This window comes from Rhipicephalus sanguineus, chromosome 8 (assembly GCF_013339695.2).
Source record: "Rhipicephalus sanguineus isolate Rsan-2018 chromosome 8, BIME_Rsan_1.4, whole genome shotgun sequence".
Lineage (NCBI taxonomy): Eukaryota > Metazoa > Arthropoda > Arachnida > Ixodida > Ixodidae > Rhipicephalus > Rhipicephalus sanguineus.
This window is the reverse complement of record NC_051183.1, coordinates 150922313-150947447: the sequence shown is the minus strand read 5'-3', so window position 1 is coordinate 150947447 and position 25135 is coordinate 150922313. Positions and strand designations below refer to the sequence as shown.

Genomic DNA, 25135 nt, shown 5'->3' with positions numbered 1-25135 from the left:
CCGTTTGGGAAGCAGGCTGTGTCACGCTGCGAGAAGCTTCTTCTGCAAGCACGCATCCTTGAAACAAAGGCAACCATAAAACGCTTGGAAAACAAGGTTTCCTTTAGCCAACGCACGCTTGAGAGCGTCGCCCCCGCAGAATTCCACGAGATTGTACTCCACTCCAATGGAACTGCAGCTGCGATTCGCCACGAACGAGAAAAGTGCCAGGAAAAGAAGTTTGTGTCTTTGCTGGACAAATATCAGCCCCCGGACAACCAAGCTGGTGTTTGCATCTTGTCGTCATACCACCTTGATGCTGCTGAGCTTCATCTACTAAATCGCGGTCTAAACTTCAACACTGGTACCACGCCGAGTATGCGGAAGATGGTGTGTTCGGTTGAAGAGGCCGTACGCCAAGTCGAGCCTGCTCTACAAAGTGAAGCGCGCACCCGCGCTATTGGGGCTCTTTCAAAGCTTCGCAATGCTAGGACCTCAAGCATGAGCCTCCTCGACAAAGAAGCCATAAAAAGACTACAGAATAACAAATCCATTGTTATTTTGCCTGCAGATAAGGGGAATGCGACGGTTGTTATGAACCGTGATGACTACGTTTCTAAAATGACGGAGCATCTCCAGGACGAAACTACGTATTCGAAGATCGACCGGGATCCTACAAGAAAGATTGAGTCAGAACTTCAGAAGCTGCTGGCTGACGTCTTCAAGTTTGTGCTGCCCGAAAAGAAGCATCTGTGTAACAGGCTGTTGTGCCACACCGGCTCGGCTCCTGCAATATACGGCCTGCCCAAGGTTCACAAACCCAATGTCCCGCTGCGGCCGATTGTAGACTACACGCGCTCCCCGTTGCAGAGTCTTTCTGGCTATCTTCATGATGTGCTCCGCCCCCTCATAGGACGAACGTCGACGTACGTAAAGGACTCCGTTGACTTTGTTGACAGGATCCGCAACGTGACCTTAGACAGCGAGGAAATCATGGTATCTTTTGACGTCAAGTCTATGTTCACACGCATACCAATAGACTATGCTGTTGACTGCTGCAGATCAGCATTGAAGAACGACGACTCGCTGCCTGCGCGCACCCCGTTGTAGGCCGACAATGTGTGCCGTCTTTTGGATTTCTGCCTGCGCAACACATATTTTTCGTTTAATGGTTCCTTCTACAAGCAAGTGTTCGGAACGGCAATGGGAGCGTCGGTGTCAGTGTCTTGTGCCAATATCGCATTAGAAGCCCTTGAAGAGGAAGCCCTCGCAACGGTCCAGCCTGCACCGAAATTGTTCCTGCGGTACGTAGACGATTGTTTTTCCATTATCCGCCGTGAAGACGTCGTCCCTTTTCTGGAACACCTGAACTCATTCCAGAGCACAATTGAGTTCACCGTTGAAGAAGAAGTCAACGGTCGCTTGGCATTCCTGGACGTTGACGTCACACGTACTGCATCCGGCCTTTCAACAAGCGTTTATCGAAAGCCTACGCATACAGGGAAATATCTCCACTTCGATTCGGCACATCCCACTGTCCTCTTGTGTCGGTCTGCTCGGCCGTTTCTTCTTCCCCGTAATGCGCTATACCAGTTCAAGGACACTGTTTAACCGCGCATACCTATTGTGTTCTACTTCCGACGCACGCAGAGCTGAGTTGAAGAGAGTGACGCAGGACCTGATCGGCAATGGCTACCCCAGTCGTTTTATAAAAACTGAAGAAAGGCGCGCAGCTGACACCTCTGCCAGGGCAACGACAACGAGGAAGCGGGCTTCACTGCCCTATGCACGAGGCGTGAGCGAGTCCCGTTCAAGGATATTTCAAGATTATGAAGTGCAAGTCTGCCACATCCCCTCAAGCAAGCTGAAACAACAACTCGTTCGACTGAAAGGCCGTCTTGAAAAGGAAAGATGCCCTGGCGTCGTCTAAATAATTCCGTGCCAAGACTGCCAGGTGTGCTACATAGGCGAGACTGGAAACTTTAAAAGAAGACTGCAGCAGCACCGTAATGATGTAGCCAAAGGGGACACAATTTCAAATGCTCTGGCAGAACATAGTGAAAAAATTGGACACTGTCTTGATTGGCAATCGGCTTCCATCATCGAAAAAGAGAAAAAGTTATCATCCCGCCTGCTCATCGAACAGGCTAAAGAAAGTAGGAAGTAGATACGGCGTTAATGTTGTTTTCACGGCTGCCAATAAGCTAGGTAAGATTTGTGCCGCTGTGCAGAGGAAGATTGGGCCAGTAAAAGAAAAGAAGCGGACCGATATTTGTTTCGTAAAACACACCAACAAATTCACTGATTGCCGTACGAGTGTGGTCTATAAGGTCCCTTTCAGCTGCGGCCGCTTCTACGTAGGACAAACGGGCCGATGCATTAACCAGAGATTGTTGGAACATAAGAGATCGCTAACAGGAGGCTCACCTTCTAATCTATCTTTGCATTGTCGAGATTGTAGGTGCACGCCAAAATTCGATGAATGCGCAGTGTTGTACCGTCATAGAAATGAAGAAACGCGCCTGATGATTGAAGCATGGCATATCGAGAATAGTGGTAGCGCATGCGTGAGCCAACCGTCGATTAACTTGCATAAAGATGAAATCAAATGCCTTAACAGTTATCTTCCACGTGGACCGCCACGCGTGCCGGATTGATAGGTTCGCCTGTTGCATGGGTATGCGCAGATAAGTTTTCGTGCCTTCTTTCTTTTCAGCCGTTGTGCGTCTCTTCAGTTGTTAGTCGGCGTTTGTGGTGTCCTGACTTCTTTCTTGTATCCGTGTTTGCACGCCCTGTCTTTTTAGAATGAAAACAAGCGCTGATCTAACAACTCAGTTGTTAGATCATCGCTTGTCCCGTCCTCTGCTCTTGTGTTCCTTGTCAATTTTTTGCGCTGCGCAAAGATAGATAAATGCCGTCGAAAGCCTATCATTGTATCTGGGTAGTAACCACCGTCCTCTAGGTAGTTATTTACTCCATTGAGAAATGCGTGCTCCATTAGCTTCCCCACGAATGACGTGAGCGAGATGGGTGTGAGGTTTGTACTGTTGACTGATTTTCCCAGTTTAGGTATTAGGATCATTCTGGCTTTTTTTTCTATGCCTCAGGTATCCCTCCGCTGATACAACACTCATTGATATACTGAGTTAAGAATTCTATAGAATTCTCGTCCAGGTTTCGGAGCATGCGGTTGGCTACGCTGTCCGGCCCCGGTGCTGATTTATGATTTAGCTTGTGAAATAATGCCCTGATCTCCGCCGCGATGAATACCTGGTCTAGCTTTGGATTGGCGCCTCGCGAGTAATCTGGGTGTCGCACGGGCGGGGTCTGTGCATGGTATATGGCCTTTTGATCCTCTATTAACTGGCCCTCGTTTCCCTTTTGATAGTGCGTTAATTTGCGAATTGTGTGCCTCTGTTCCAATTTGGTGTTTGTCGAGTCGAGGAGGAATCTAAGCAACTTCCATGTCTGGGAAGCGCCGAGCTACCTGTCCATGTCTCTGCATATCTCTTCCCATTGTTGCTCGTTTAGTTGCATGCAATAAGCCTCAATGTCCTTGTTTAGTTAAGCGATATTTTTCCGTAGCCCTCTTTGGTATCTCTGCTTTCTCTATCTCGCTTGTAGCGATTCTTTCGCCTGCCATAGGTGCATAAGCTTACTGTCCAGCCTGTCAAGGGGAATGTCCGCCTCCACTACTTGCGTGACCTGCCTGACGCTGCTTATTACGTTTTCACACCAGCTCTTAATGTTCGACGGAGGGCGGGGAAGTCCACTGTCGTCTTATCTCCCTGAATTTGTCCTAGTCAACTGGGCGTTTTGTTCGAATGGATGACTGAATTTCGTCGTTTGCGCGCGGGATGTGCGTTGCTAGAATTCTGTGGTCACTACCCAGATCGTCGAAGGTGCTATGCCACGTCGCTCCTGGGGCGTTTTTGGTCATGGTGAGATCCGGGGTCGCATCCCTTTGGACTCTTGTACCTATGGCGTGTGTGCATTGGACTCGATGATTACCATCAACTTCTCGTTTTGTATACCCTGCTATAGATATTTACTTTTGGTAGAGGTAAAGCCGTAGCCCCAAGCTTCGTGTGGAGCGTTGAAGTCTCCTCCCATTAAAAGCAGAGCGTCTCCCGCCACCACTACCGCCTTCTTGACTCTGATTTGAAGGGTTGCTGTACACTGCAAATGGGTTTGAGCCTTTTAGGGAGTTTTTGGTTCGACGCATAACGTGCATCCTAAAGGTACTAGGCAAAACCCAATTCAAAAGGAGGTTTTTTACATCCTTTTTAAGGGAGTGATTAGACGGAACTAAGGAGGTAAATTTGTGTTTTTATTGAACTCATTTCGAGGGCTTGAACGGAGCGCATTGGAAGTTTTTCTGGTTCTTTTGAGAGCTTTTAAAGCCTCCTTTTGGAGGTAAAGTTGGTGTTTTTATTCAACCCATTTTGGGGGCTTGAACAGAGCGCATTGAGCGTGTTTCTGCTTCTTTTGAGAGCTTTTAAAGCCTCCTCTTATACGAGGCCCTACAGCGGTTGCGAAATGAAGAAAAAGTATATTTTAGGCACTGTATTACGTTTACCGGCCAATTTCCGCTACTATTCATCACTATGACGTAATAGAAAATGGACATCAAAGCATTTATGCACAACGATGACATTTTCATACAAGTACACACGACACAAAATCGAACTCGCGACCACACGCACCGAAAGCAAACACTATAACCATTGCTACACAACGCACCACTTGCTTGCGTGCTTTTTTTCGTGCGTTTATATATGTACCAATGTATGTACAAAGCGGCTGGTAACCCGTCGGTACAACTTCCAACTGCTGTTCTTGTACCATCGGCGTGTGTTTGCTTTTGCGTAAGGTCAATGCATAATTTGTGGGGCGTCATGCAGGCCGAGCCGACGTAAACACCTTCGGCTCCGATTTCTCCGGTTCACCGTGTCGTGCCGCTAGAAAAATTGTAAACGTGTGCCCTCTTTAGTGCTTCTTCGTATATCGTAAATGCTTCGCTCGCGCTAAATTCGTGAATACCAGCGTGAAAAAGGTATCTTCAGATGAGCGAACGTATGTGCATTCCATGAGCGTATTTGTGGAGCAATTTTCGTTATTTCTGCAGCCGCGAACTGCGCGCGTCCTGATGCGGCAGCGTGTTCTGAGCGGTTCGAAGACCGCCTGCGTCCTCATATGAAAGTTACACACGCAGATGCCCGACTTATAGGAACACTGTAACGCGCCTACATTAAGTGCATTTAATGCTCGCGTACTGCCGCGAGCTGCACGCAGGGGCAGCAGCGCGCTCTGAGCAGCTGAAGATGACGTAGTACGAATTAAGAAATAGGCATTACCGCCTTCCTCAATGAAATAGCGATAATTCAGAAAATGATGGTTCTTTTGAATTACTAGTGGGGTATTTTCACAGCAGCGGACAGGTTGGCTTGCTCGCAATTATGAAGTTCACATTCATAACACAGAAACGTGAGGACTGTAGCAAATATGCAAAAAACTGGAAACACTCTATCATATGTGTACTCCTTCGACCACCTGCTCATTATGTTAAACTTTATACAACAGGCACTTTCAATTATGCTACTGTGGGTGAAAGATCACCCAGTCTACGTTAGAACACTGATTTCTGCCTATCTTTCCGTTGCCTATCTGTCCTCTACAATGTGTCATAATGCGTGCATCATCTGTTCAACACGATTGGTAATAAAACACAAGCAGATATATTGAGCACACAGCGTTTCAGCAATTTGTTTTGCATGCGCAAGCTCGTTTCTTTTATTTCTATGCACGACAAGTAGTAATACTTCAATTGATACAAGAACCAGTGGTTGCAATACTTTGTTGGCATCAAACCAGTTGCAGTCTCATGTCAATGTAAGGATATATATATTTCTATAGTGGCGCACACAACCTACTCCCAATACTGAACACGTGGAACAACATATACAGTAGAACCTGAGCACTATACATAATTCACAGCAGTAAAGCAACACGAAAGTGGGTGTAAAATCATATCACAATGCACACTGACATGTGCACTTCAGCGTGCCAGTATGTAAGCCCAATCCAAAGAAATGGGATACCCGAGAAACTTGGTGTCAGCCTACACATGAAGGCAACTAAATTAGTACAAAAGGCAAGCATCACTTTTGAGAAATATGCAACCGTGAAGACAGGCAGGTTGTACGGTTTTTGTTGCGTTAGTTTGCTATATGGCATCAAAACATGTCAGTCAAGTTTCCTGCAGAAAAGACCAAAATAGACCTTTGGTGTTGACTGTAGGTCCACTTACCAAATTCATAAAAGCATTCAGCAATGCCCACAAAATGACAAGGTTGTCTCCATATATTGCTGTACATATTTACTCACAGGTATCAGAAAACCATTGTAAATTTCTGGACGTGTGCTTGCGAACTTGTCGGCATAACCACACGACTGCAATATGCCAGTACTTCAAATATGCATAATTAGTACAGCTTTGTTTCAATGTTTTCATGCCAGCCAGTGCCATCTGCAACTCTAAAGTTCTGCATCTTTAATTCCTCACTTTATGGCTTATGCATAATTATCCCATTGAAAATAATCCAAGTATCATGGCTGTGAAGTCAACTTGGAATTTCGCAATCACATAGAGTGAACAAAATTTTCCTATATATAGTGACTGGTGGCTTTGCACATTAGGACTTGATATGCCATGAGGTTGAATAAAAACTGACCACACATGTATAGAGGCTGTAACACAGCCGGGACTTCAGTTTATAATTAAATAAAATGCGAAAACAAAACCACAACACATAGAAACGAAGGGGACAGGACGACGCACTGCTAACAACTGAAGTTTAGCACGTGCTTGGCTTTTTTTTTATGTTCGTGGTGTTTCTGTGGATGTGTGATTATTAATTCTTGTAATTTTTTTCGTACTGTGTGTTTATTTATTTCTGTGGTTTTGAATTAACTTCAGTTGCTAGTAGCGCGTCGTCCTGTTCCATTCAGTTCTCTGTGTTGTGATTTTTTTCGCACCTTCTTTAACGACGAGTATACACCAACTCGCCCAACTGTCCAGTTAGTACTTAAGTTTGATGAATAACGCTGGCTCCAGTAAAGTGGATATTTAGGCAAGTTGGTAAATCTTCATCTTAACACAGCGCACACACACGAACACAGAAGAATAAGGAAACGACGACACGAGCGCTGACTTCTAGCCTTGCACACACATACCGCTATTAGTGCAGCCAAAAAAGCTGGATCCGAAGTGACAGGAAAGTTAGCACACGGAAAAGGGCCCGATGTAAAAGAAATAAACTTGAGTAAAGTGGATACTTGGGCAATTTGGTAAATCTCTTTTTAACACAATGCGAAATTTTAAAATACACAAAATATCGAAAAGGTTGCACACAGAATTGTGCATAACACTCAGCCTCAATCCCATTGTTTGCTCAAATGTAGTAAGATGTACGAAATGTTCTACATAGTGTAAAGTGAGGCACCGTAGAGTGTTCTCGCAATCATGGGCATTGGCAAGGGTTTCCAAATGAGGCACTTGCCCCGCCCCTAAAGACACACCAGCACTTGGCCTCACCCAGGCTACACCAGTGCTCTCCCGCTTACCCGGCCGCTATGTTTCACCAGCTTCCTGCCGACACTCATGCCCACAATAGACTGTCTTGAGCGTAAACAGGTGGGCGAGCAACTATTGCTGCTTTTGCAGAAGTGTATTGCTGAAAATGACCCAAAAAAGCCCATAAATTAGTGAAAACTTCAAAAGCGCGAGCGACGAAGACGAAACACATACAATAGGATTGCGCTTAACTTGCAACTGGCGTTTATTGGAAATATCGTGATATACCCTTGCATCAAGCTTATGCATATGCACTCATCATCCCACAGAAGATAGCGTGGGTCTATTTTGAAAACATGAAATGTGAAAACAAATCTACGGTGTATCAATGTACGTCGAAAAAAAAGCCACTTCAATTTCTTTTAACAGCAAAGAGAGGCTGCTGACACACTTATCACCTGCTTTCTTTATCAAGTAAGCCTAAACGATATCGCGTTCTGTTTTTGAACTGCATTTTGTTAGAAAAGTGGTGTTGCAAAATAAAGGAGTACAAGCACATTGTTTGCAATGTTCTGCTAAGTGGCTACCGAATCCCTTTCTGACATCGTTATTGTGCTGTCTCGCCCTGTCATTGAAGCACTGACTAGTCTGTCCAATATAGACACGTCCACAACTCAAAGGAATATGGTACACTACGTTTGCAGTACACACAGTGTAGACAGTCTTATGACTGGTGTGACATTGCAATCGTTTCTTGGTCCTTTGAAGGTTGCAGACAGCTGATAGTCTGCAAAGCGCTGAAAAAACTAGATTGATATTATGTCGGTTACCTATCTTCTTCAAGTTATGAGACACTTTGTGAAGGTATGGAATTGCATGCACAGGCCTTTTCTCACGATGTTTTGTGGCCCGTTCTTTTGGCTGTTTTGATTTCTTGAGCAATGTCTCGCATACAGATGATACAACATGCACTGGAAAACCTGCCTTCCTTAATCTGCTAACTTGCTTGGACACGCTTGGCTACATCTGGTGAACGCATGATTTGCGCAAGGCATTAATAATACAAGTAGAGGCTATGCCTCTTTTTATTAGCTTAGAGCGGGCACTGTCGAAGGGTAAAACACTTTTCTTTGATCTAGGGCTATAACTCCAACAGGCATGACTAGATGATGAAAACATAATCTGAAGGTCTAGAAACTGGATGGAATTTCCACTGGGCAATTCAACCGTAAACCTCAGCACTTCAGAAAGGTTGGTGAACAATGTTGCATGATGAGTGCATCAATGCATGGTGAGTGCAATGCATGATGAGTGCAATGCAAGATGAGTGCATATGCATAAGCTTGATGCGAGGGTGTATCACGATGTTCGTTTCGAATAAACGCCAGTTGTAAGTTAAGCACATGTCCTGTTGTATGTGTTTCGTCTTCGTTGTTCGCGCTTTTCAAGTTTTCACTAATGATGGACCAACTCGTAGAAACCAAGGTATTGTTGAATCCCATAAAGCTTTCTGCATCCATAAAATGATTGTCTTAACCATGAATGTCTTAACCAGACTTGCACTTGACTATCCATATTGCAGACTTTTTGACAAAACACAAAATAAATGCAAAATTGAGATACTGCTAATATTTCCTTGTGAGCTTTTCACTTAGTTTACACAGGGCGAAAAATACACACAAGTAAAAAAATATGAAACAACACCAAAAGTGCACTATTGTCATGTTTACCATCATTCGGGTAGTTTTTGATGTACGTAATCATTACAAGTGCACTTTGAAAGGGGTGTGAATGTTGGTAAGGTCTTCGTGATCAACCCCAGCTACTCTGTTTAGGAGTGAAGATTGGGCAACTTAGTATTGATTCATGAAAAAAAAAACAGTGCACTTCTAATGAGTATAAAATATGGCCCGGACTCAAGAACAGCACTTTCACCTTGTCAAAGTGTGTCAACAGTCATAATACTGTGTATTGATCATAACAACTATGGCAACATATGCAAAACAGCAAAATAACGAGAGGGAATAAACAAGGTGACTCAACAACGTGGTTCAAAACAGATTCAACTGACTTGTATCAATGCAAATAAATCAGCCTTGCACATCTTCTAATGGCTAAGAATATGCACATGTAACCTTGGCAAGTTCCACTGCTGATATGTGACTAATAAAATTGCATTTCTTCCATGCCGTCCAACCGCTGTTCAACGGCTGTTTTCTGTTTTCACCGTTTTCTGGTTTCCATTGTTTTCGCTAGCACAAATGTTCACCCTTTTTGATTTTGTCACTTTGCAGTTCGCGTATGTGTTCTAAAAGGAAAAATACGTTCTTTGTGCGCAAAACGTTTCAGAAAAGAAGAATGAATGGTACTGCATTCCTTTTAGAATGCAGTACCAACCAGCCCAAGTAGCCACCCTGTCGCGTATGTGTTTTGCCTTTGAATGTGCACATGTTTCTGCATCTTTAATTCCTCACTTTATGGCTTATGCATAATTATCCCATTGAAAATTTATTTTAAAAGGACTGAGTGTTGGGCGAGTTGGTACTCCATTACTACGAAAAACTGCGCAAAATAAACAGGGACAAGTGAGACACACGCACAAGCGCAGACTAGCAACTGGAAGTTTATTGAAGGAAGCACAAAAATATAAGTTACAAGAAAAACCACGTGAACGATTAGAGGTTGGCGGTTAGATAGTCTATCTCTAGTTTGTGTAACGTAAGCGAAGGCCTTGCAACGCACATGCTGCCATACTTGTGGATGTAGAATGCCTCAGCCACTTCTCGCGCTGTCCTATCTTTATGCCTTGACAACACCTTTGTTTCCTGCAACAAAGGGTGACATTTGCAAACTTTGCAATGCAAGCACAAATTTGATGAAGGCTGAGCTTTCAGCGAAGCCCTGTGATTCATTAGACGATTGTTCACACACCTCCCGGTTTGCCCGATATAGCATTTTCCGCAAGACAATGGGATGTGATAGACAACACCCTTGCCGCATGCAACTAACGCGTCCCGATGATTAACTTCACATTCATTCCACTTCTTTCCTTTGCCTTCGACTTTCTTATCCACTGCTGCGCAGACTCGGCCCAACTTGTTCCTAGAAGAAAAAACCACCTTAACACCATACCGGTTTCCCACCTTTTTCATACGGTGGGAGAAAGCATGAAGATACGGGATGCAGGCGATGGGCATATCTTTATCAGTGGCCACCCTGTCGCCACCGCCCTTTCCTTCCTGTTTGAATTTATTCAATAATCTTTCACTTATACAGGCTAAGTTTCCTTCAGGAAAGTTTGATAACTTAAGTCTTTTGATCTGGTTATCGAATGCCACCGACATTTGATGCGGGCACGACTTGCGCAATGCAGATTCTAAGCACGATGCGGCTATAACGTTCTTTACTAACTTGGAGTGGGAAGAACGGAAATTTGTGCTTCCTTCAATAAACTTCCAGTTGCTAGTCTGCGCTTGTGCGTGTGTCTCACTTGTCCCTGTTTATTTTGCGCAGTTTTTCGTAGTAATGAAAATTTATCCAAGTATCATGGCTGCGAAGTCAACTTGAAATTTCGCAATCACATGGAGTGGACAAAATTTTCCTATACATAGTGACTCGTGGCTTTGCACATTAGGACTTGATATGTCATTTGTCACAGACATATGGACTTAGGACTTGATATATCATTTGTCAAAGACATATGTCATATGTCTTTTATTTGTTTGCTCAGCAGTGCCTCATGCACTTCTCAAGCTGCCATTGTAGCTTTTTCCTCGAGGCGCATTTCTTGTATTTTGCTGGGATAAACGTTCATTCATTCAACACCATAAAATGCATGTGCTTCACAATACACAGTCACTTAGCAGATGTCTGTCACATAATGTGGCGTTCATTATATCGCTTTAACGTGATTCATTCTTTCTAGCTAAATGAATCCAGATAATGACGTTTATGTGCCTAGATATTCTATTTTACTGTACCTTGATACATATGTATCAAGGTACAGTGCATATATACCTTAATATGGTATTTCAGGAGACAGGCAGAGTGCGCAATCCAACTTGTTGTCGAAAAGTCTTCTCACTTGCTGATAATCTGTGCTTCGGTGGGTTGTCACAGTTGCATGGCGACAGAAGGATGTTCAGGGTAGTTCACAGTATCCAAGGTAGATGCTGCAAAACGAGAGCGTACGGATATGTCACACGTCAATGCGCACAAATCGACACTGAGACGAAGGATCACAGTTCAGAGTTCAGTTTTTATTTGCACGTAACAATGGTAGTTACAATTGGGGATTGTACAGATACAGAGGGAGGTCCCAAAGTCGACAGACTGTACAGGGGGCCTCCCAGAAGAATTCAGTAAACAAAAGTAGGTTTAATGCAGCTAAACATGTACACAAAGTACCCAATATGTACTACACAAGAGAAACAAATGGAGTTTGAGAACAGAATATATAGATAACTAAGTTGGCCTTTATGCACATTTCATCACATGGTAACGTGATATCCGCAGCCTTCTTTTTGCTTTAGTGTATATTCCCTGAAAGCATTCTGGTTCATTCATGCTTTCGCAAGCAAGAAGATTATATCGTGCAAACGCCTTTTTCAGAGCGCACTCGTGCGTTGATTGACTAGTCGTGCGAAGCATGAGCTATATTCACCAGAACTTCAAAACACGCATCACACATCGTCGCTATGTGATCTTAAGTACATTTTTTTGGCTTTTTCACTGCACTTTTCACCCGACAAAGTGCTCTGAACGACACCTACAGGTGCCTGAGCGACGATAAGACGCGCAAACAGAGAGAACATAAGTATTACTTACCATTTTTGTTTCTTACTGTGCCAAGCACGCAGGGTGCCCATCATCTGCTTGGTAATACACAGCGGCACGCTCGCTTGAGTCGACGGGCCGTCGCGATTATCCCACTCACAGTGCGGCATGTTGCACTGTCGTCAAACCAGACAACATCTAAACCACTGTCAAATGACGCATTTCACATCCAGGGGCGAGAACACAGTGGGCTGCAGGCACAAAACGCGCACACACGGCCGACACAGCTGATCACTTGAGAAGCGCCGTCAGCCAAGGTGCGATATGGCGAATACCGCGACGGCTCCGCTTCGGCATCACGACGCCGCGGGCAATTAGGAACTTCAACGACTATGTTCTCGCGTTTCTTTCTTGTTTTCTGGTTTTTTTTTTTCTTCGCGCGCGCATGCGTCGTGAAGTTTAGCTTCGGTAGCGCCTCGTCTGGCTTGCTCTTGAGCTGGCGGCTGGCAGGGCGCAGCTGCCGCAGCCGCCAAGGTCAAAGCGCTCTCGCTTCCTCTCGGAACGCATACAGGACCCGTTCAGAGGGGCGGCTCGAGGGAGAGTCGCGTACATCTTTTTCTTTGGGCTATCTGTGCACATGATTTTATTCAGTGCTATAAAGCATACCGCCTCTAGTCTATATGTTGTACACAAGCGTATACTGAGCGTGCGTTCGGTGCCGATCGGCCACATCGAGGGTTCGCAGGCTTTTCCTTTTAGTTTATTTATTTATTTATTTTTATCTTTTACTTCCCCCTTCCGCCCCCCCCCCCCCCGGCCCCCACGCAGCGGCGTATATGCCCGCCAGCACTGAAGGCATTATTCGCCGCGAGATCGGGCTACAGGTGACAACACCGTCGCTGCGCTAGTGTGGATAGGCGGTTGTCCAACAGCGCTTCGTTGTGAGCGATGTGACCCGATTTCCGGCAAACAAAATGCGTTCACTGCAGCTTTGCGGTAATATGTGCGCCTTCATTCCCGAATTATTGCACGAAGCACGCCGAACGTTACAATTACTTCTGAGAGAAGCGCATTCTGCCAACGAACGGGTTGCTCGCCTTAGGCGACAGTCGGCGTTTTCGCAATGCTGTGGAGGACGCGAGCGATTCGCTTAACCAACACGCTTGCAACGGCCCGTATCCAGCGCTCTCGCCTTTCTGCTTCGTACGACAGCTATGGAAACCGGTAAAACTGAACGTTGTTACTCAGTCTTTTACGTCCGTGGCAATTCACAACGCAACAGTAGCGTCGACTTTGGATATAATGCGCGGAGCTGTCGCGTCTGTTTTTGTCTTCGCCGTTGTTCTAGCGAGTGATCCGGCAAGCAGCACTTCATGGCGGTTTGACTAGCGGTGATGAAACAATTCGGAAACAATGGGTGGGTGCTCGAGCCGACGTTACCGACGTTTCGACAAGTAGACTTGTCCTCAAGGCTGGAACTGATTTCCTTAGCGCTCGTGTGTACATGCTTCGTGCCCTCCCAAGCACAAAGGAGGAGGGAGGGCAATTGTGAAAGAAGGGGGTGCGGGGACGGGGGCAGGGAAGTGGCCGCCGTGAGGAATTGGGTGAATCAGAAGGAAACGTTTCTAAGGGGGCTCTTGGATCCATTCGATATGGTACATACAGAACGAAAACCAATGAGAGTTAACCCCATCTTCTAGGAATTTCTAACCTACCATTGTTAAGTGCTGCTTCCTCTGATAACCATCATTCAGCGAAACGTATACCCCCTCCGTTTTTTTTTCTTGTTTTTTCCCATGGAATACCGATTTCATTCTGATTCACCCAATTTGTCACGGCTGCTGGTCTGCGCCGCATTCGAGAGGAGTGATGTCGTAGCCTTGGCATACGTATTGGCGCCGGCGCGCGCGCAGCTCTACGCCTTCGCTGTGCAGTCGCCGTCCGACACTGCGCTGGAGCCGCTTGATAGCGCCTCTGACTGGCGTTTGCCAGTGTTGTGTAGCCATGGAGAAGGAGAGCGCAAATGCTGCTCAACGGCGCAGAAGAACGGAGAAGCTTAACCCATCGGATCCCAAAGTAGTTGCCTGGCAAAATAAATATACATGTGCCACATAATACGTATACCGTGTGTGTGCCATTAGAGCAGCAGTAAGCATGATAGTCAAGATAATCCTAGACAATCAGAAAAGCTAAGCATAATTAGCTGAACCTTTGCTAACGCTACATTATCCTCGCATAGCCGAGCTAAGCCACTGCAACATTTTTTTTCATCGCAAGAGCCCTTCTTCCCCTTTCTGCCGTATTTTGACTCAATGTTAAGTTCAATCGTTGTTTCGCACTCGCAAGTTCCACCTGCTTCCACAGCAAACTTTACAAGGGAGTTGGACTTTGCATTGCCCACTACCGCTCCGACGCCTGGCGCAACGCGTCTTGTGAAACTAGGGTCTGACGCCTATATGCCAAATACATTCTGCATATTACCGCAAGATGAAGGTATGTTTATTGAAGGGAAAATTGTTGGCATCCACCTATTCTAAACACGAAGGTGGTGTCAGTTTCCTTTGAAATTTCCTTAGCTTCCGTAATCGTGCACAACTGATTAGTCATGTGAGTTCCGATTGGTCCTTGCACTGCGATCTGCTAACGTCATATTTAGTTCAGTTGATGAGCGCCCAACCGAGAAAAGCACTAGTCGAGGGTTTGGTACCATGACCAGGACTAATTTTCATCAAGTGGAGCAAATATATTCGTGTGCATTTGTATGGACAAGCGAAGAGGGATGGGAAAACATGAGGAGGAGGAGGAATAAACTTTATTATGAACCAGCAATTTAAGTTCCTCGGCCTAGGCCTCCCACGTGGGGACGTCGAGGTCTTGCCTCTTGGCCGCCTCGCGGGCTTGTTGGATGGCCCATAGCTGATCGCCGAGGTGGGAGCTGCGCAGGGCAGCGCACCATCTCGACGAGAGGGTCTCGGTAGTAACATTCTGGTACTGGACGGGACATTCCCACAGCATGTGAGGAGTATTTTTTTACTTTGTGAATGTTTTTTTTAAGGTCACTGTATAATTGCGGATGGAAATAAGAATATGTCTCTTAGCTACTTAGACAGGCGGACTCGTTAGTTGCCTTCACGCTGCATAAATAAAATTTTGATATCACAATAATTGACTAGCGAACAGGACTGGACTTAGCAAAAGTGTTGTCTTTAGCAGCCTGTCGTAGGGGCGGTGTAAGCTCAATACAACGTGGTGCCGTGAGGAGGCAACAGTTTACAAAATGGCTGGTGCAGGCATTTCCGAAGGTCATGACCACCCGCTTCGTATAATTTTACCTTGGAGTCCCTTCCGGAAGATGAGCTCCAGCGTTGTGCAGAACGGGGGTAGGAGTCCATTGGAGTCATCGATGTTCAACACCAAACAATGGCGACGAAGGTTGAATATGTGGTCTGCAAAAGAAATGGCGCGCGCGTGAAGCATGACTGAAAGCACTCCTATTATCGGCGGTTCGATTGAGATACAAAACATTAAAACATTAAAACACATCGCTCCACGCATACCTTTTAGGTGTGTTATAGTAAGTATTTTCAATGCTTAAGCAAAGGGTTAAGTTGTATTAAACTGAAACTACGGTTGTTTTACATAAATATTACGCTGACTACGAATGGGTAATAAAGAAGGGGCATTTTTTCGAAGGGCTCGTTTCCATGTTAGACAGAACCAAGTGGACGCAACAGACAATTAGGCCAGGGGAAAAACATAGGAGATTATTTGATTTTTCTAACTGTAGTTCAGTAATAATGACATAAATTGTTCTAAAAAGACAGGGCGTGCAAACACAGACACAAGAAAGAAGTCAGGACACCACAAACCTGTCCTGACTTATTTCTTGTGTCCGTGCTTGCACGCCCTGTTTTTTTAGAATGAACACTTACCAACTAGCTCAGCCCTCTGCTATCGAAGACATAAATTGACGTGAATTAAAGTGGGCAAAATCACTCTTTCCTTCGGTGGAATTCGAACCCGCAACCTTTAAATTACGCGGCCGATGCCCAACCGATGGAGCTACGACGGAAGGCACTTTCCCGTCCAGTTTATTGTGTAGTTCTGTGCATCTAATCCCTCGGAGTGTTAGCGCCACTCTTTGAGAAGCTGGCAAATGTGGAGCGCTCTTTTTTGCCAGTAGGCGTGACGTGGCATGTGATCATTGCACGAGGTAGCAGCTAACCAATAAGCCCTCTAGATTTCCCACTCGGATAATACAAGACAGGAAAGGTTGACATAAATGTCTCATTCTTTTAGTGTATTGATTTCACTCTCCTTGTTAGCATTTATTTTTGCATATTCTTTCGTCTGTCAAACATAGGAGTGCAAGAACACTTCTTGTGACGCTCAGCTATATGACATCTGCATCCTTATTTACTTTGTTGCAGTACTGACGAGCACTATTACACTGTCCCGTTTAGCCAACATAAAGTTCTCCAGAACGCATGAATATCTGGTGGGCCATGTTACGCGTGCAATCTGTTAAGCAGGTCTTATATTTGAAGCACTACTTCAATTCGGCCCAGTTGGAACATACTAATCCTAACAGATTTGCGCAAGCACACGGAGACAAAGCGGAGATACACTAGGACGAGCGCAATCTAATCACCTAACAACCCTCCGATCCTCTTGATCTTGATGATCTACTTGATCTGGTCAAAAAAAGTCATGAAAAGCGCACATGGCACTGCTCGTGATCATATGCCTTAAGTACCGATGAGAGGAGCGAACTTTCCTTCCCAGGCAAAGCAACAGAGGGGTGGCTAACAGACTTTTCTTTTCGCTTCTCAATATAAAAGGTTTCCACTATCTTCCACATTAAGGCATGTGAACACGAGCTGTGACATGTGCCATGTGCACTTCTGATGAGCTTTTTGACCAGGTCAAGCAGATCGGAGGGTTATTAGGTGAGTGTTGTCGAAAAGATAAACAAGTTGTTTGCGCTCATACTTCTGTGACTCCTCTCTGCCTCCGTGTGACTTCGCGAATTCGTTAAGATCTTATAACTGATTGTGCAATGGGCGGAGGGAGGTGGGTGGAATTTATAGTTTCAAATGCATGTCCAGGAGCAAGAAGCTTTGATAAGCAAACTTATGTAATGATTGTGTCTATTCGAAACTTTCTTTAGAGTGTGCGAAGCAACTAGCCCTTATCAAGTTGTTATTTGTGTCCCAATAAGCTCACGGTGTCGGGCGTGGGAGTCGGCACGCGGAGAAGGCAAAACACCGTGGCGCTCTCTCTGTTTAATGACGGCGTACATCAGAGTGCGAGAACATAGGAAAAAAGGGACACAGTAGACAAAAAGAGCGCTAACTTCCAAATGATCTTTATTTTGCAGAACAGCAAAATACATATGCGCAGAACAAAAACGCTAAAAGCAAGCCTAATCGATATATCAACAGTGACATTGCTTTTAGCACGTGTCCATGATTGTCCTACAGCACGGCCGGATAATCACGCTCAGGCCGTGACAGTGCAAGGGATGGGGTGCTTACGCAGCTGTCGCTATGGGCACGAGGCCCACCACTGGAGACGAGGGCGTTGCGATCGTTATGACGTGCAGGGTTGGATCACGTGATTTCACGCGACTCCGGTGAAGGGAAGCGGACGGTTGAACGCGTTGCTTTAAACCAAGATTTCTGGTGTTTTATCTTTTGAACAGCCTTGTTTTGCTCTCACTTCTTGCGTGGGGACACCTTGAGACCACACAGTCTGGGAAAGTGCAGTCAAAGTTATCGGCGGCATGGTACTTTATAATGCTCCGTGACACAGTGCGAGCCTAGCGAGAGTTTTCACTTTCACCGTTACTCTGCTTTGCAAGAGCGTGATACCGCTGTCACCCGACATGGTTCATTGCTTGTACAGGATATCTGTAAAACGAGCCCATCCAGTGTGACTTCTTTACGTGGCTCTTCAGGCGACAACGTGGCTAGCTTCAAACACTGATTCACCTGCTATAATTGTTGGGGTTTCACGTCCCAAAACTACGATATGATTATGAGGAACACCGCAGTGCAGGGCTCCGGAAATTTTGACCACTTCCATGGTGTTCTTTAATGAGCACCGAAATCTAAGTACATTGATTCACCGCCAAACAGCAGCCGCGATTTCATTTGTCATCATCGTCATCATCATCATCATCAGCCTGTCTACACCCACTGCAGGGCAAAGGCCTCTCGCATGTTCCGCCAAGATAGATAGATAGATAGATAGATAGATAGATAGATAGATAGATAGATAGATAGATAGATAGATAGATAGATAGATAGATAGATAGATAGATAGATAGATAGATAGATAGATAGAAACTCTCGCAGTGCCAATGGTTCCCTAAGAAATACTTTGCACTTATTATTTAGAATGCATAGCATAGCTTGAAATTGCACAAAGCGTAACAATGCAGGGTGCGCCAGCTATTTCTAGCCAAAGTTTAAAAATATGCCGACGCCCTTTATGACGACGCGACCAAATGTAAGTTGCTGACAATTGCCTGAAATACACCGCAATATTTTGTGCTCTTAATTACCTAATTAGGCATGTTTCGTTAAAAAACTTGAAGCAACGAAGCTGGGCAGAAAATTCCAATGAGAATGTTGTAGATCAATTTGCAAAACGTTCAGCTCGACAGTTTCTAAGTTTCTATGTATTACGTATTAGTGTTTTAGATGCGAAGTATCTTAAGGCGGAGCTCAATCCGGTGGTGGTGGTGGTGGTGGTGGTGGTGGTGTGCGTTCTGACCACCCTTACTGCGCATGCGCATACCCTCTCCACACACCTCCTCTCCCCTCTCCAGACCTCCTCTCCACTTTCCCTCTCCCCTTCCCCTCTCCACTTTCCCTCTCCCTTCCCCTCTCCACTTTCCCTCTCCCCTTCTCCCCTCCCCCTTTCCACTCTTCCTCTGAAACGCGGGCTAGACATGCCGAAATTCTCCCCTGCTCAACGCCGCGATGAGCTCGAGCGCATGCGCGTCCCCTCCCCTTCTCTCTCCTCTCCTACGCTGCCCCCCTCTCGCCCGCCTGTAGGCTGCGTTCCCCGCTCGCCCTGTGAGAATTAACGGACAGGCTAGATGGAAGATACGACGCGCGTAGCGTCCCTCTTCGCGTTCCACGACGCGAGGTCGGTAGCATGCCCAACGAACGCCAACGGAACGCGATCGTGCAAGTGCTCCGGCTTCGCATCGCCTCATGGTCCCCTTTAGCGGGAGATGGTGTAATTTTTTCTACTTACTACACATGCCCGCGATATACACACAAAAAAAGAATAACACATGACATAGCCGCTTGCGCGCTCGGCGACGCGCGCCTGCCTCGCGTGGCGTTCCTCGACCGCTTTCCCCGCTTACGCTCGCCCCGAGAAAAATCGCGGCCGGGCTACAGGGTAGGCACGATGCGCATTGCATTTCCCTATAATCCGGCAGGGGTGTTCGATAACTCTTTAACAAACCGCGGGAAGGCGACCTTGCCGAAGTTCACGCCCAATCAACGACGCTCTTCTGGCTGTCACACCTCTTTCTCTGATTACGCTCTCACCGTTTACTACAGCTGCCACAAAACTTTGTTTAATCATTGATCGTGCATTTTAGTGGTCGGGATGGAGATGTGCCACCAAGCGTGAGCGTGGGTGCATCCACGTTAAACGGTGCTATAGCTGCCAAACATCAATATACATTGCGCAAGCTCTTTTATATCGATGTACAGTAAACATTCAACTACTTATGTAGAGACACATTTTAACGCGATAGCGTTAGAGAGCTCGTGTCGCAGAAATTCCGCCGTCGGTGTCGGCACCGTTGGTTGTGAGCGAAAAATCGCCCGTGAGCAAAAAATCGAGAAGGAAGCAAATAAAATAAAGCATAAAATCTTCGGTCCCATTTAGGATCGAACCCGGGCCGTTCGCGTGGCAGGCAGGTGTCCTACCACAAAGCCACGATCTTACTTGCAGCTGCTTCGGAAAAAAACACTACATAAATGCCATGTAGTGGAAGGAGTCTCCTTAACGCATTTTGTTCGGCAGGTGTCACAACGAAAACGAGCCCATTCGGCGATTTGTAGGCGCATTTGGGAGCACATCAAACTACGTCGAAAAACTTGGCCAGGATAGTGCAGCCATCGCCGCTAAAAACACACGCGAACTTTAAAACAAAAATGGACAACTATGTCCATCTAGCGGAAAACATATCAAACCAATGCCCGCTTGCGGCATTGCTTGCTGTTTGCTTGATTCGTTGAATCAAGCAAACAGCAAACTCTAGATAATGTGCTGCCATCTGTGAGGCATTGTGAGACTCTTTATGGCCTCCGAGATGGCAAGCGCGCGGCGCATATCTTGGAGGCCATGCGACTCTTCCTTTACATCAAAAACCTGTACCATTCGCGCGCACGCGCGCGCGCGTGTGTGTCGGTGTGCGTGTGTGTGTAACAATACAAATCAATAAGTATGCACTTGGTGGTTGAAGTGCGCACTAGGAACGGATTTCGCTATCGCGTTCAACTCTTAAAGGTGAAGCTTAAGGGTCCCCCAATTTTTACTTTCGTGTTATACCGATTCCCATAACCGAGGTATCAATCATGCTTTTTTTTAATACGACAGTAAGTTTATTGCCAAGTTTCGCGAAGGCGATTACATCAAGCGTGTGACCAAACAGTGAGAACTTCTGATCGAGCTTGTATTGATTCGGAATCAAGAATGCTGGAAGTCATTCTTGGCTTACAAGGTTTTTTTGTGTTATTCGTAAACATGTATGAGAACGACATATCTCAAGAAAATGGTAAATAAGCGCAAAATTAGTAAAAGTAAGCACATCGCCTGCAGCCCCACAATCGCATAGCAATGCGAAAGAAATATTCGGTATATTGCACAGAAATGTTTCTAACTAGCTTCTATTTATTATCCGTGTCATAAAAGAGTGATCACGTGCAATGTTTTTTGGAAATGAAAGGGATGTTATATATCAAATCACGGGGGGTGATGTCTCAGCAGTATATTTATAACTGCAACAGAAACACATTCGATAGTGATTAACAGGTCAAGTAAATTGCGGACTGCGTGGTAACACCGATCGGTACAGCAATGACATTTATCAACTAGAAGTACCGGCACATAAAGAATAGTTGTCTGCGTCTTCCAGAACTGTCAGTCAGCGTCGTGGTTTGTGTCCTTTCTTCGTCCCGTCTTTTAGCGCTGTTTTGTACAGTTAATCATGAACCAACCAGCCCAAATGCATAACTTATTGCAGTTCATTTCTTCTACATCGGGCTCTTTTTCTTCGTTCACGCCTTTCTCGTGTTTGCTTTCTTCTGTCGTTTCCATCAATCTCCTCGCCACTGCGACTTGTAGAGCTCGTCTCTACACCTACTCGTTCAAGCATTCCTACCTGCCGCCGGAAGTTTCCCGTCTTTTCGGGGCTCTGAGGCCTTCAGAAGGCCATGCCAAAATAATGTGCCGCATCTTACGGTCAGAGGCATGCCAACAGGTTCGCTTCTACACGGACTGCTTGCAGATTCTGAACCGCAATGACGTGCCTTTACCCAGTGCCCAGAAGAGATTTCTGGAAGACTTGCGACTGGCGTCTCAGACTGCCGACTTCCTTTGGGGCAACTTGGTCGTTCGACTTCCAAGCAGCAGACATCAGTATCCAGAGCAAGGTAAAGATGTCAAGGTACTCGGAGATGCCTCAATCGTGAAGAACGTGGCTGACCTTCTCAAGCGCGGGCCTAAATATTTTGAGCATCCTGCTTTGGACAAGACGGAGCTACTCGGCCTCGTCAGAACAGCTGCTAATAAAGCAAAGACAGGTGAAGTTGACCGGTGTGTCAGGGAAGGAGTTGACTGTTTGCCTCAGAAGGTTAAAAAAGGCAACACTGTTAAGCTCCGCTCAGCGGTTGCTGTCCTTCGAGAAGCCGGCCTGAACCTGCTCCTGTCTGACAAAGAAGGAGGATTCGTTGTGGTGCCTCGTGGTCTTTACAAAGAAAAAGCACACGCCGCTATTAATGGCAACTTCAATGAAGTGAAAGGAGTGGTTCTTACGAAGGTGAAAATAAAGCCTGTTGAGCTATGCGAAAAAGCAGGACTTGCAAAATTGGCATCATCCGTGAAGGCGTGGAAATAATAATATCTGGGGTTTAACGTCCCAACACCACGATATGATTATGAGAGACGCCGTATTGGAGGGCTCCGGGAATTTCGACCACCTGGGGTTCCTTAACGTGCACCTAAATCTAAGTACACGGGCCTCAAACATTTTCGTCTCCATCGAAAATGCAGCCACCGCGGCCAGGATTCGATCCCGCGACCTTCGGGTCAGCAGCCGAGCGCCATAACCACTAGACCACCGTGGCGGGGCGTGAAGGCGTGCAAAGGAACCAGCCTTACAGCCTTCTTCAGCGCCAAGACTCGCAAGGAAATTTGCCCGTTCCGAGCCATCGTTTTTGAGCGCGGAACCTGGCAACGAGAAGTTGGTGTGTTCCTGCAAAGGTTTTTGTGCCTCCTTGACATCGATGACCCCTTCCTCATAAGGACCCCAGGTACCGTTTCTGCTTTTCTCCGGGATGACTGTCCAGTGGGTGCTCGAGCTCTTTCGGTCGATGTCAAATACTTATATTATTCGTTACCTCAGAATGATGTGTGTGCCGAAGTTGGTAATTGCATTGGCATATACGGTGTTGCTAAGTTTCAGAACGCATGTGGAATCACTGTCGACAAGTTTTTAGAGTTTTTAAAGTTTTACATGCAATCCACCTTCATCACTTTAGACGATAAGCTTTTTATTCAACGGATATTTTGGATATTTCGCAATTTTTAAAAACAGATCCAAAGAAATTTTGGAATGTCATTTCTCCTGCTACCCCTAAAGAATTACCATTGTTTGACACTGAGTCTGGTGCTGAAATTGATGCAAGTGATGTTGCTGATCGCTTTAATGACTTTTTTAGTAGTGTATTTAATGAAGAAAAACTCCTCAACATGTCACAAACGTTTTCGGATATTTCAACGGTTATGGAATGTGTTACTGTGACCTGTGATGGTATTGTTAAAGCTATCGAGCGTTTAAAATCATTTTCTAGTCCAGGTCCTGACGGTATTTGTACTAAGCTACTAAAAATGACGAAACACAATTCTGCTCTTATACTGACACTATTGTTTCAGCAGTCACTTAGCACTGGCGAAATTCCAGACGACTGGAAATTAGCACATGTGATACCAATATATAAAAGTGGTGACAAAAACAATCTAACCAATTACAGACCTATATCTTTAACGTCTGTTGTGTGTAAACTACTTGAACATGTCTTATCTTCTCAAATCATGCAGTACATTACTAACAATTCCATTATTTTCCCCAATCAGCATGGTTTTCAGCGTGGCCGATCATGCTAATCTCAGCTATTTGAACTAACTACGGGCATAAACCTCTACCTTCACGAACTTATACAAACCGATGCAATCTTTATTGATTTCACCAAAGCATTTGACCGTGTGTCCCATAACCGCTTAATATATAAAATGAAGCTGATTATTATTAACGCAAATGTAGTAAACTGGGTCAAAGAATATTTAAGTAACCGACGGCAAGCCGTTGTGATTGACACTGTCCGTTCATCATTTCAACCTGTTATCTCCGGAGTGCCTCAGGGTTCTGTTTAGGACCCACTCTATTTCTCATTTATATAAATGACATTCATCAAGGTATACACTCGCAAATCCGGCTATATGCAGATGACTGCGTTTTGTACCGACAGATAAGGTGTAAGGATGACTGTGCCAAGTTACAAGAAGACTTGTATACGATTGAAAGATGGTGTTTTCAGTGGCAAATGAGCGCCATTACTACTAAAACTAAGCTCTTCAAAACATTGCTGCACGCGCCCTAGTACAGCTTTTAGAAGAGTCGGGAATATCAAAAACACATTGACTCACATTTGCAATTATTCTTCACAATGAGATACTTCTAGTCACATGTTTCGCGTTGCCTCTTGTGATTAAAGACAGCTGTGTTTAAAATGTGTTTAAAGTGTGGGCAATGCCCAATGACTTTTATGTGATGTGATTGCACTATACAAAGGACTGCGCACTCTAAGAAAAAAGAGAGTCAAAAGAGGGTCATGGAACCGTGACTGTCTTCGGGTGTCCATCTCACCCCTTTTGGAAGGTACAGGCAGAGAAAAAGAGTTCGCATTTGGGAAGGAGTCACTGGACCCTGCTGAAGCGCGTTTCGATTGGCTTCGGTATACGGAAGAGCCGCCGTATACGCTATACATATCGCACGCTCGCCCTTTGGCGCCGTTGTGGCGCCTTGCGCGGCAACCTAGACGGGGTTGGCGCCGGGGTGGCGCGCCGCTCTCCTCTCTCAGTCGTCTCAGTCTCCTGGTCTATTGGAATGCGCTGCGTGGTTGCGTAGGTTGCGCGGGTGGCGCGTCTTCGGTGGTGTTGACGCCGGCTCGAGCCGTGCACGAAGTGACGCTTGGAGGGCGGAACATTCATGGAGCTGCGGACACCGACAACCGGCGCCAGTTAACGGTGAGTGTACTGCTTTCGTAGGTACTAATTATACAGCTTTAGCTGGGCGTCTGCAGCAGCTCTGCGGAACCTGCCAGCCATTTCCAACAGTAGCCTGTATCCGCGGGGCTGTTGCGGATGCCCAACTAAAGCTTTCAGTTAACGAGTTGCCACCGTTATGCGCGTTGCTGTACAAGCTCTCGTAAAATGAGCGATGGAAACAATAATCGAGGGTCATTTCTTGCTGATCGCACGTCGTGTCTGCAC

The 25135-nt window shown here is 45.7% G+C and overlaps 1 protein-coding gene across 2 annotated transcripts in view; it reads right to left on the bottom strand.

The window, feature by feature from the left end:
* LOC119402404 (uncharacterized) overlaps nucleotides 1-25135 on the bottom strand; it is a 347414-nt gene that overhangs the window by 315302 nt on the left and 6977 nt on the right. For both annotated transcript variants that reach the window (XM_037669544.1, XM_037669543.2), the window contains exon 2: nucleotides 15664-15777. In XM_037669544.1, coding sequence (XP_037525472.1) covers nucleotides 15664-15777 — 114 coding nt within the window. The remainder of the gene's footprint in view (nucleotides 1-15663; nucleotides 15778-25135) is intronic.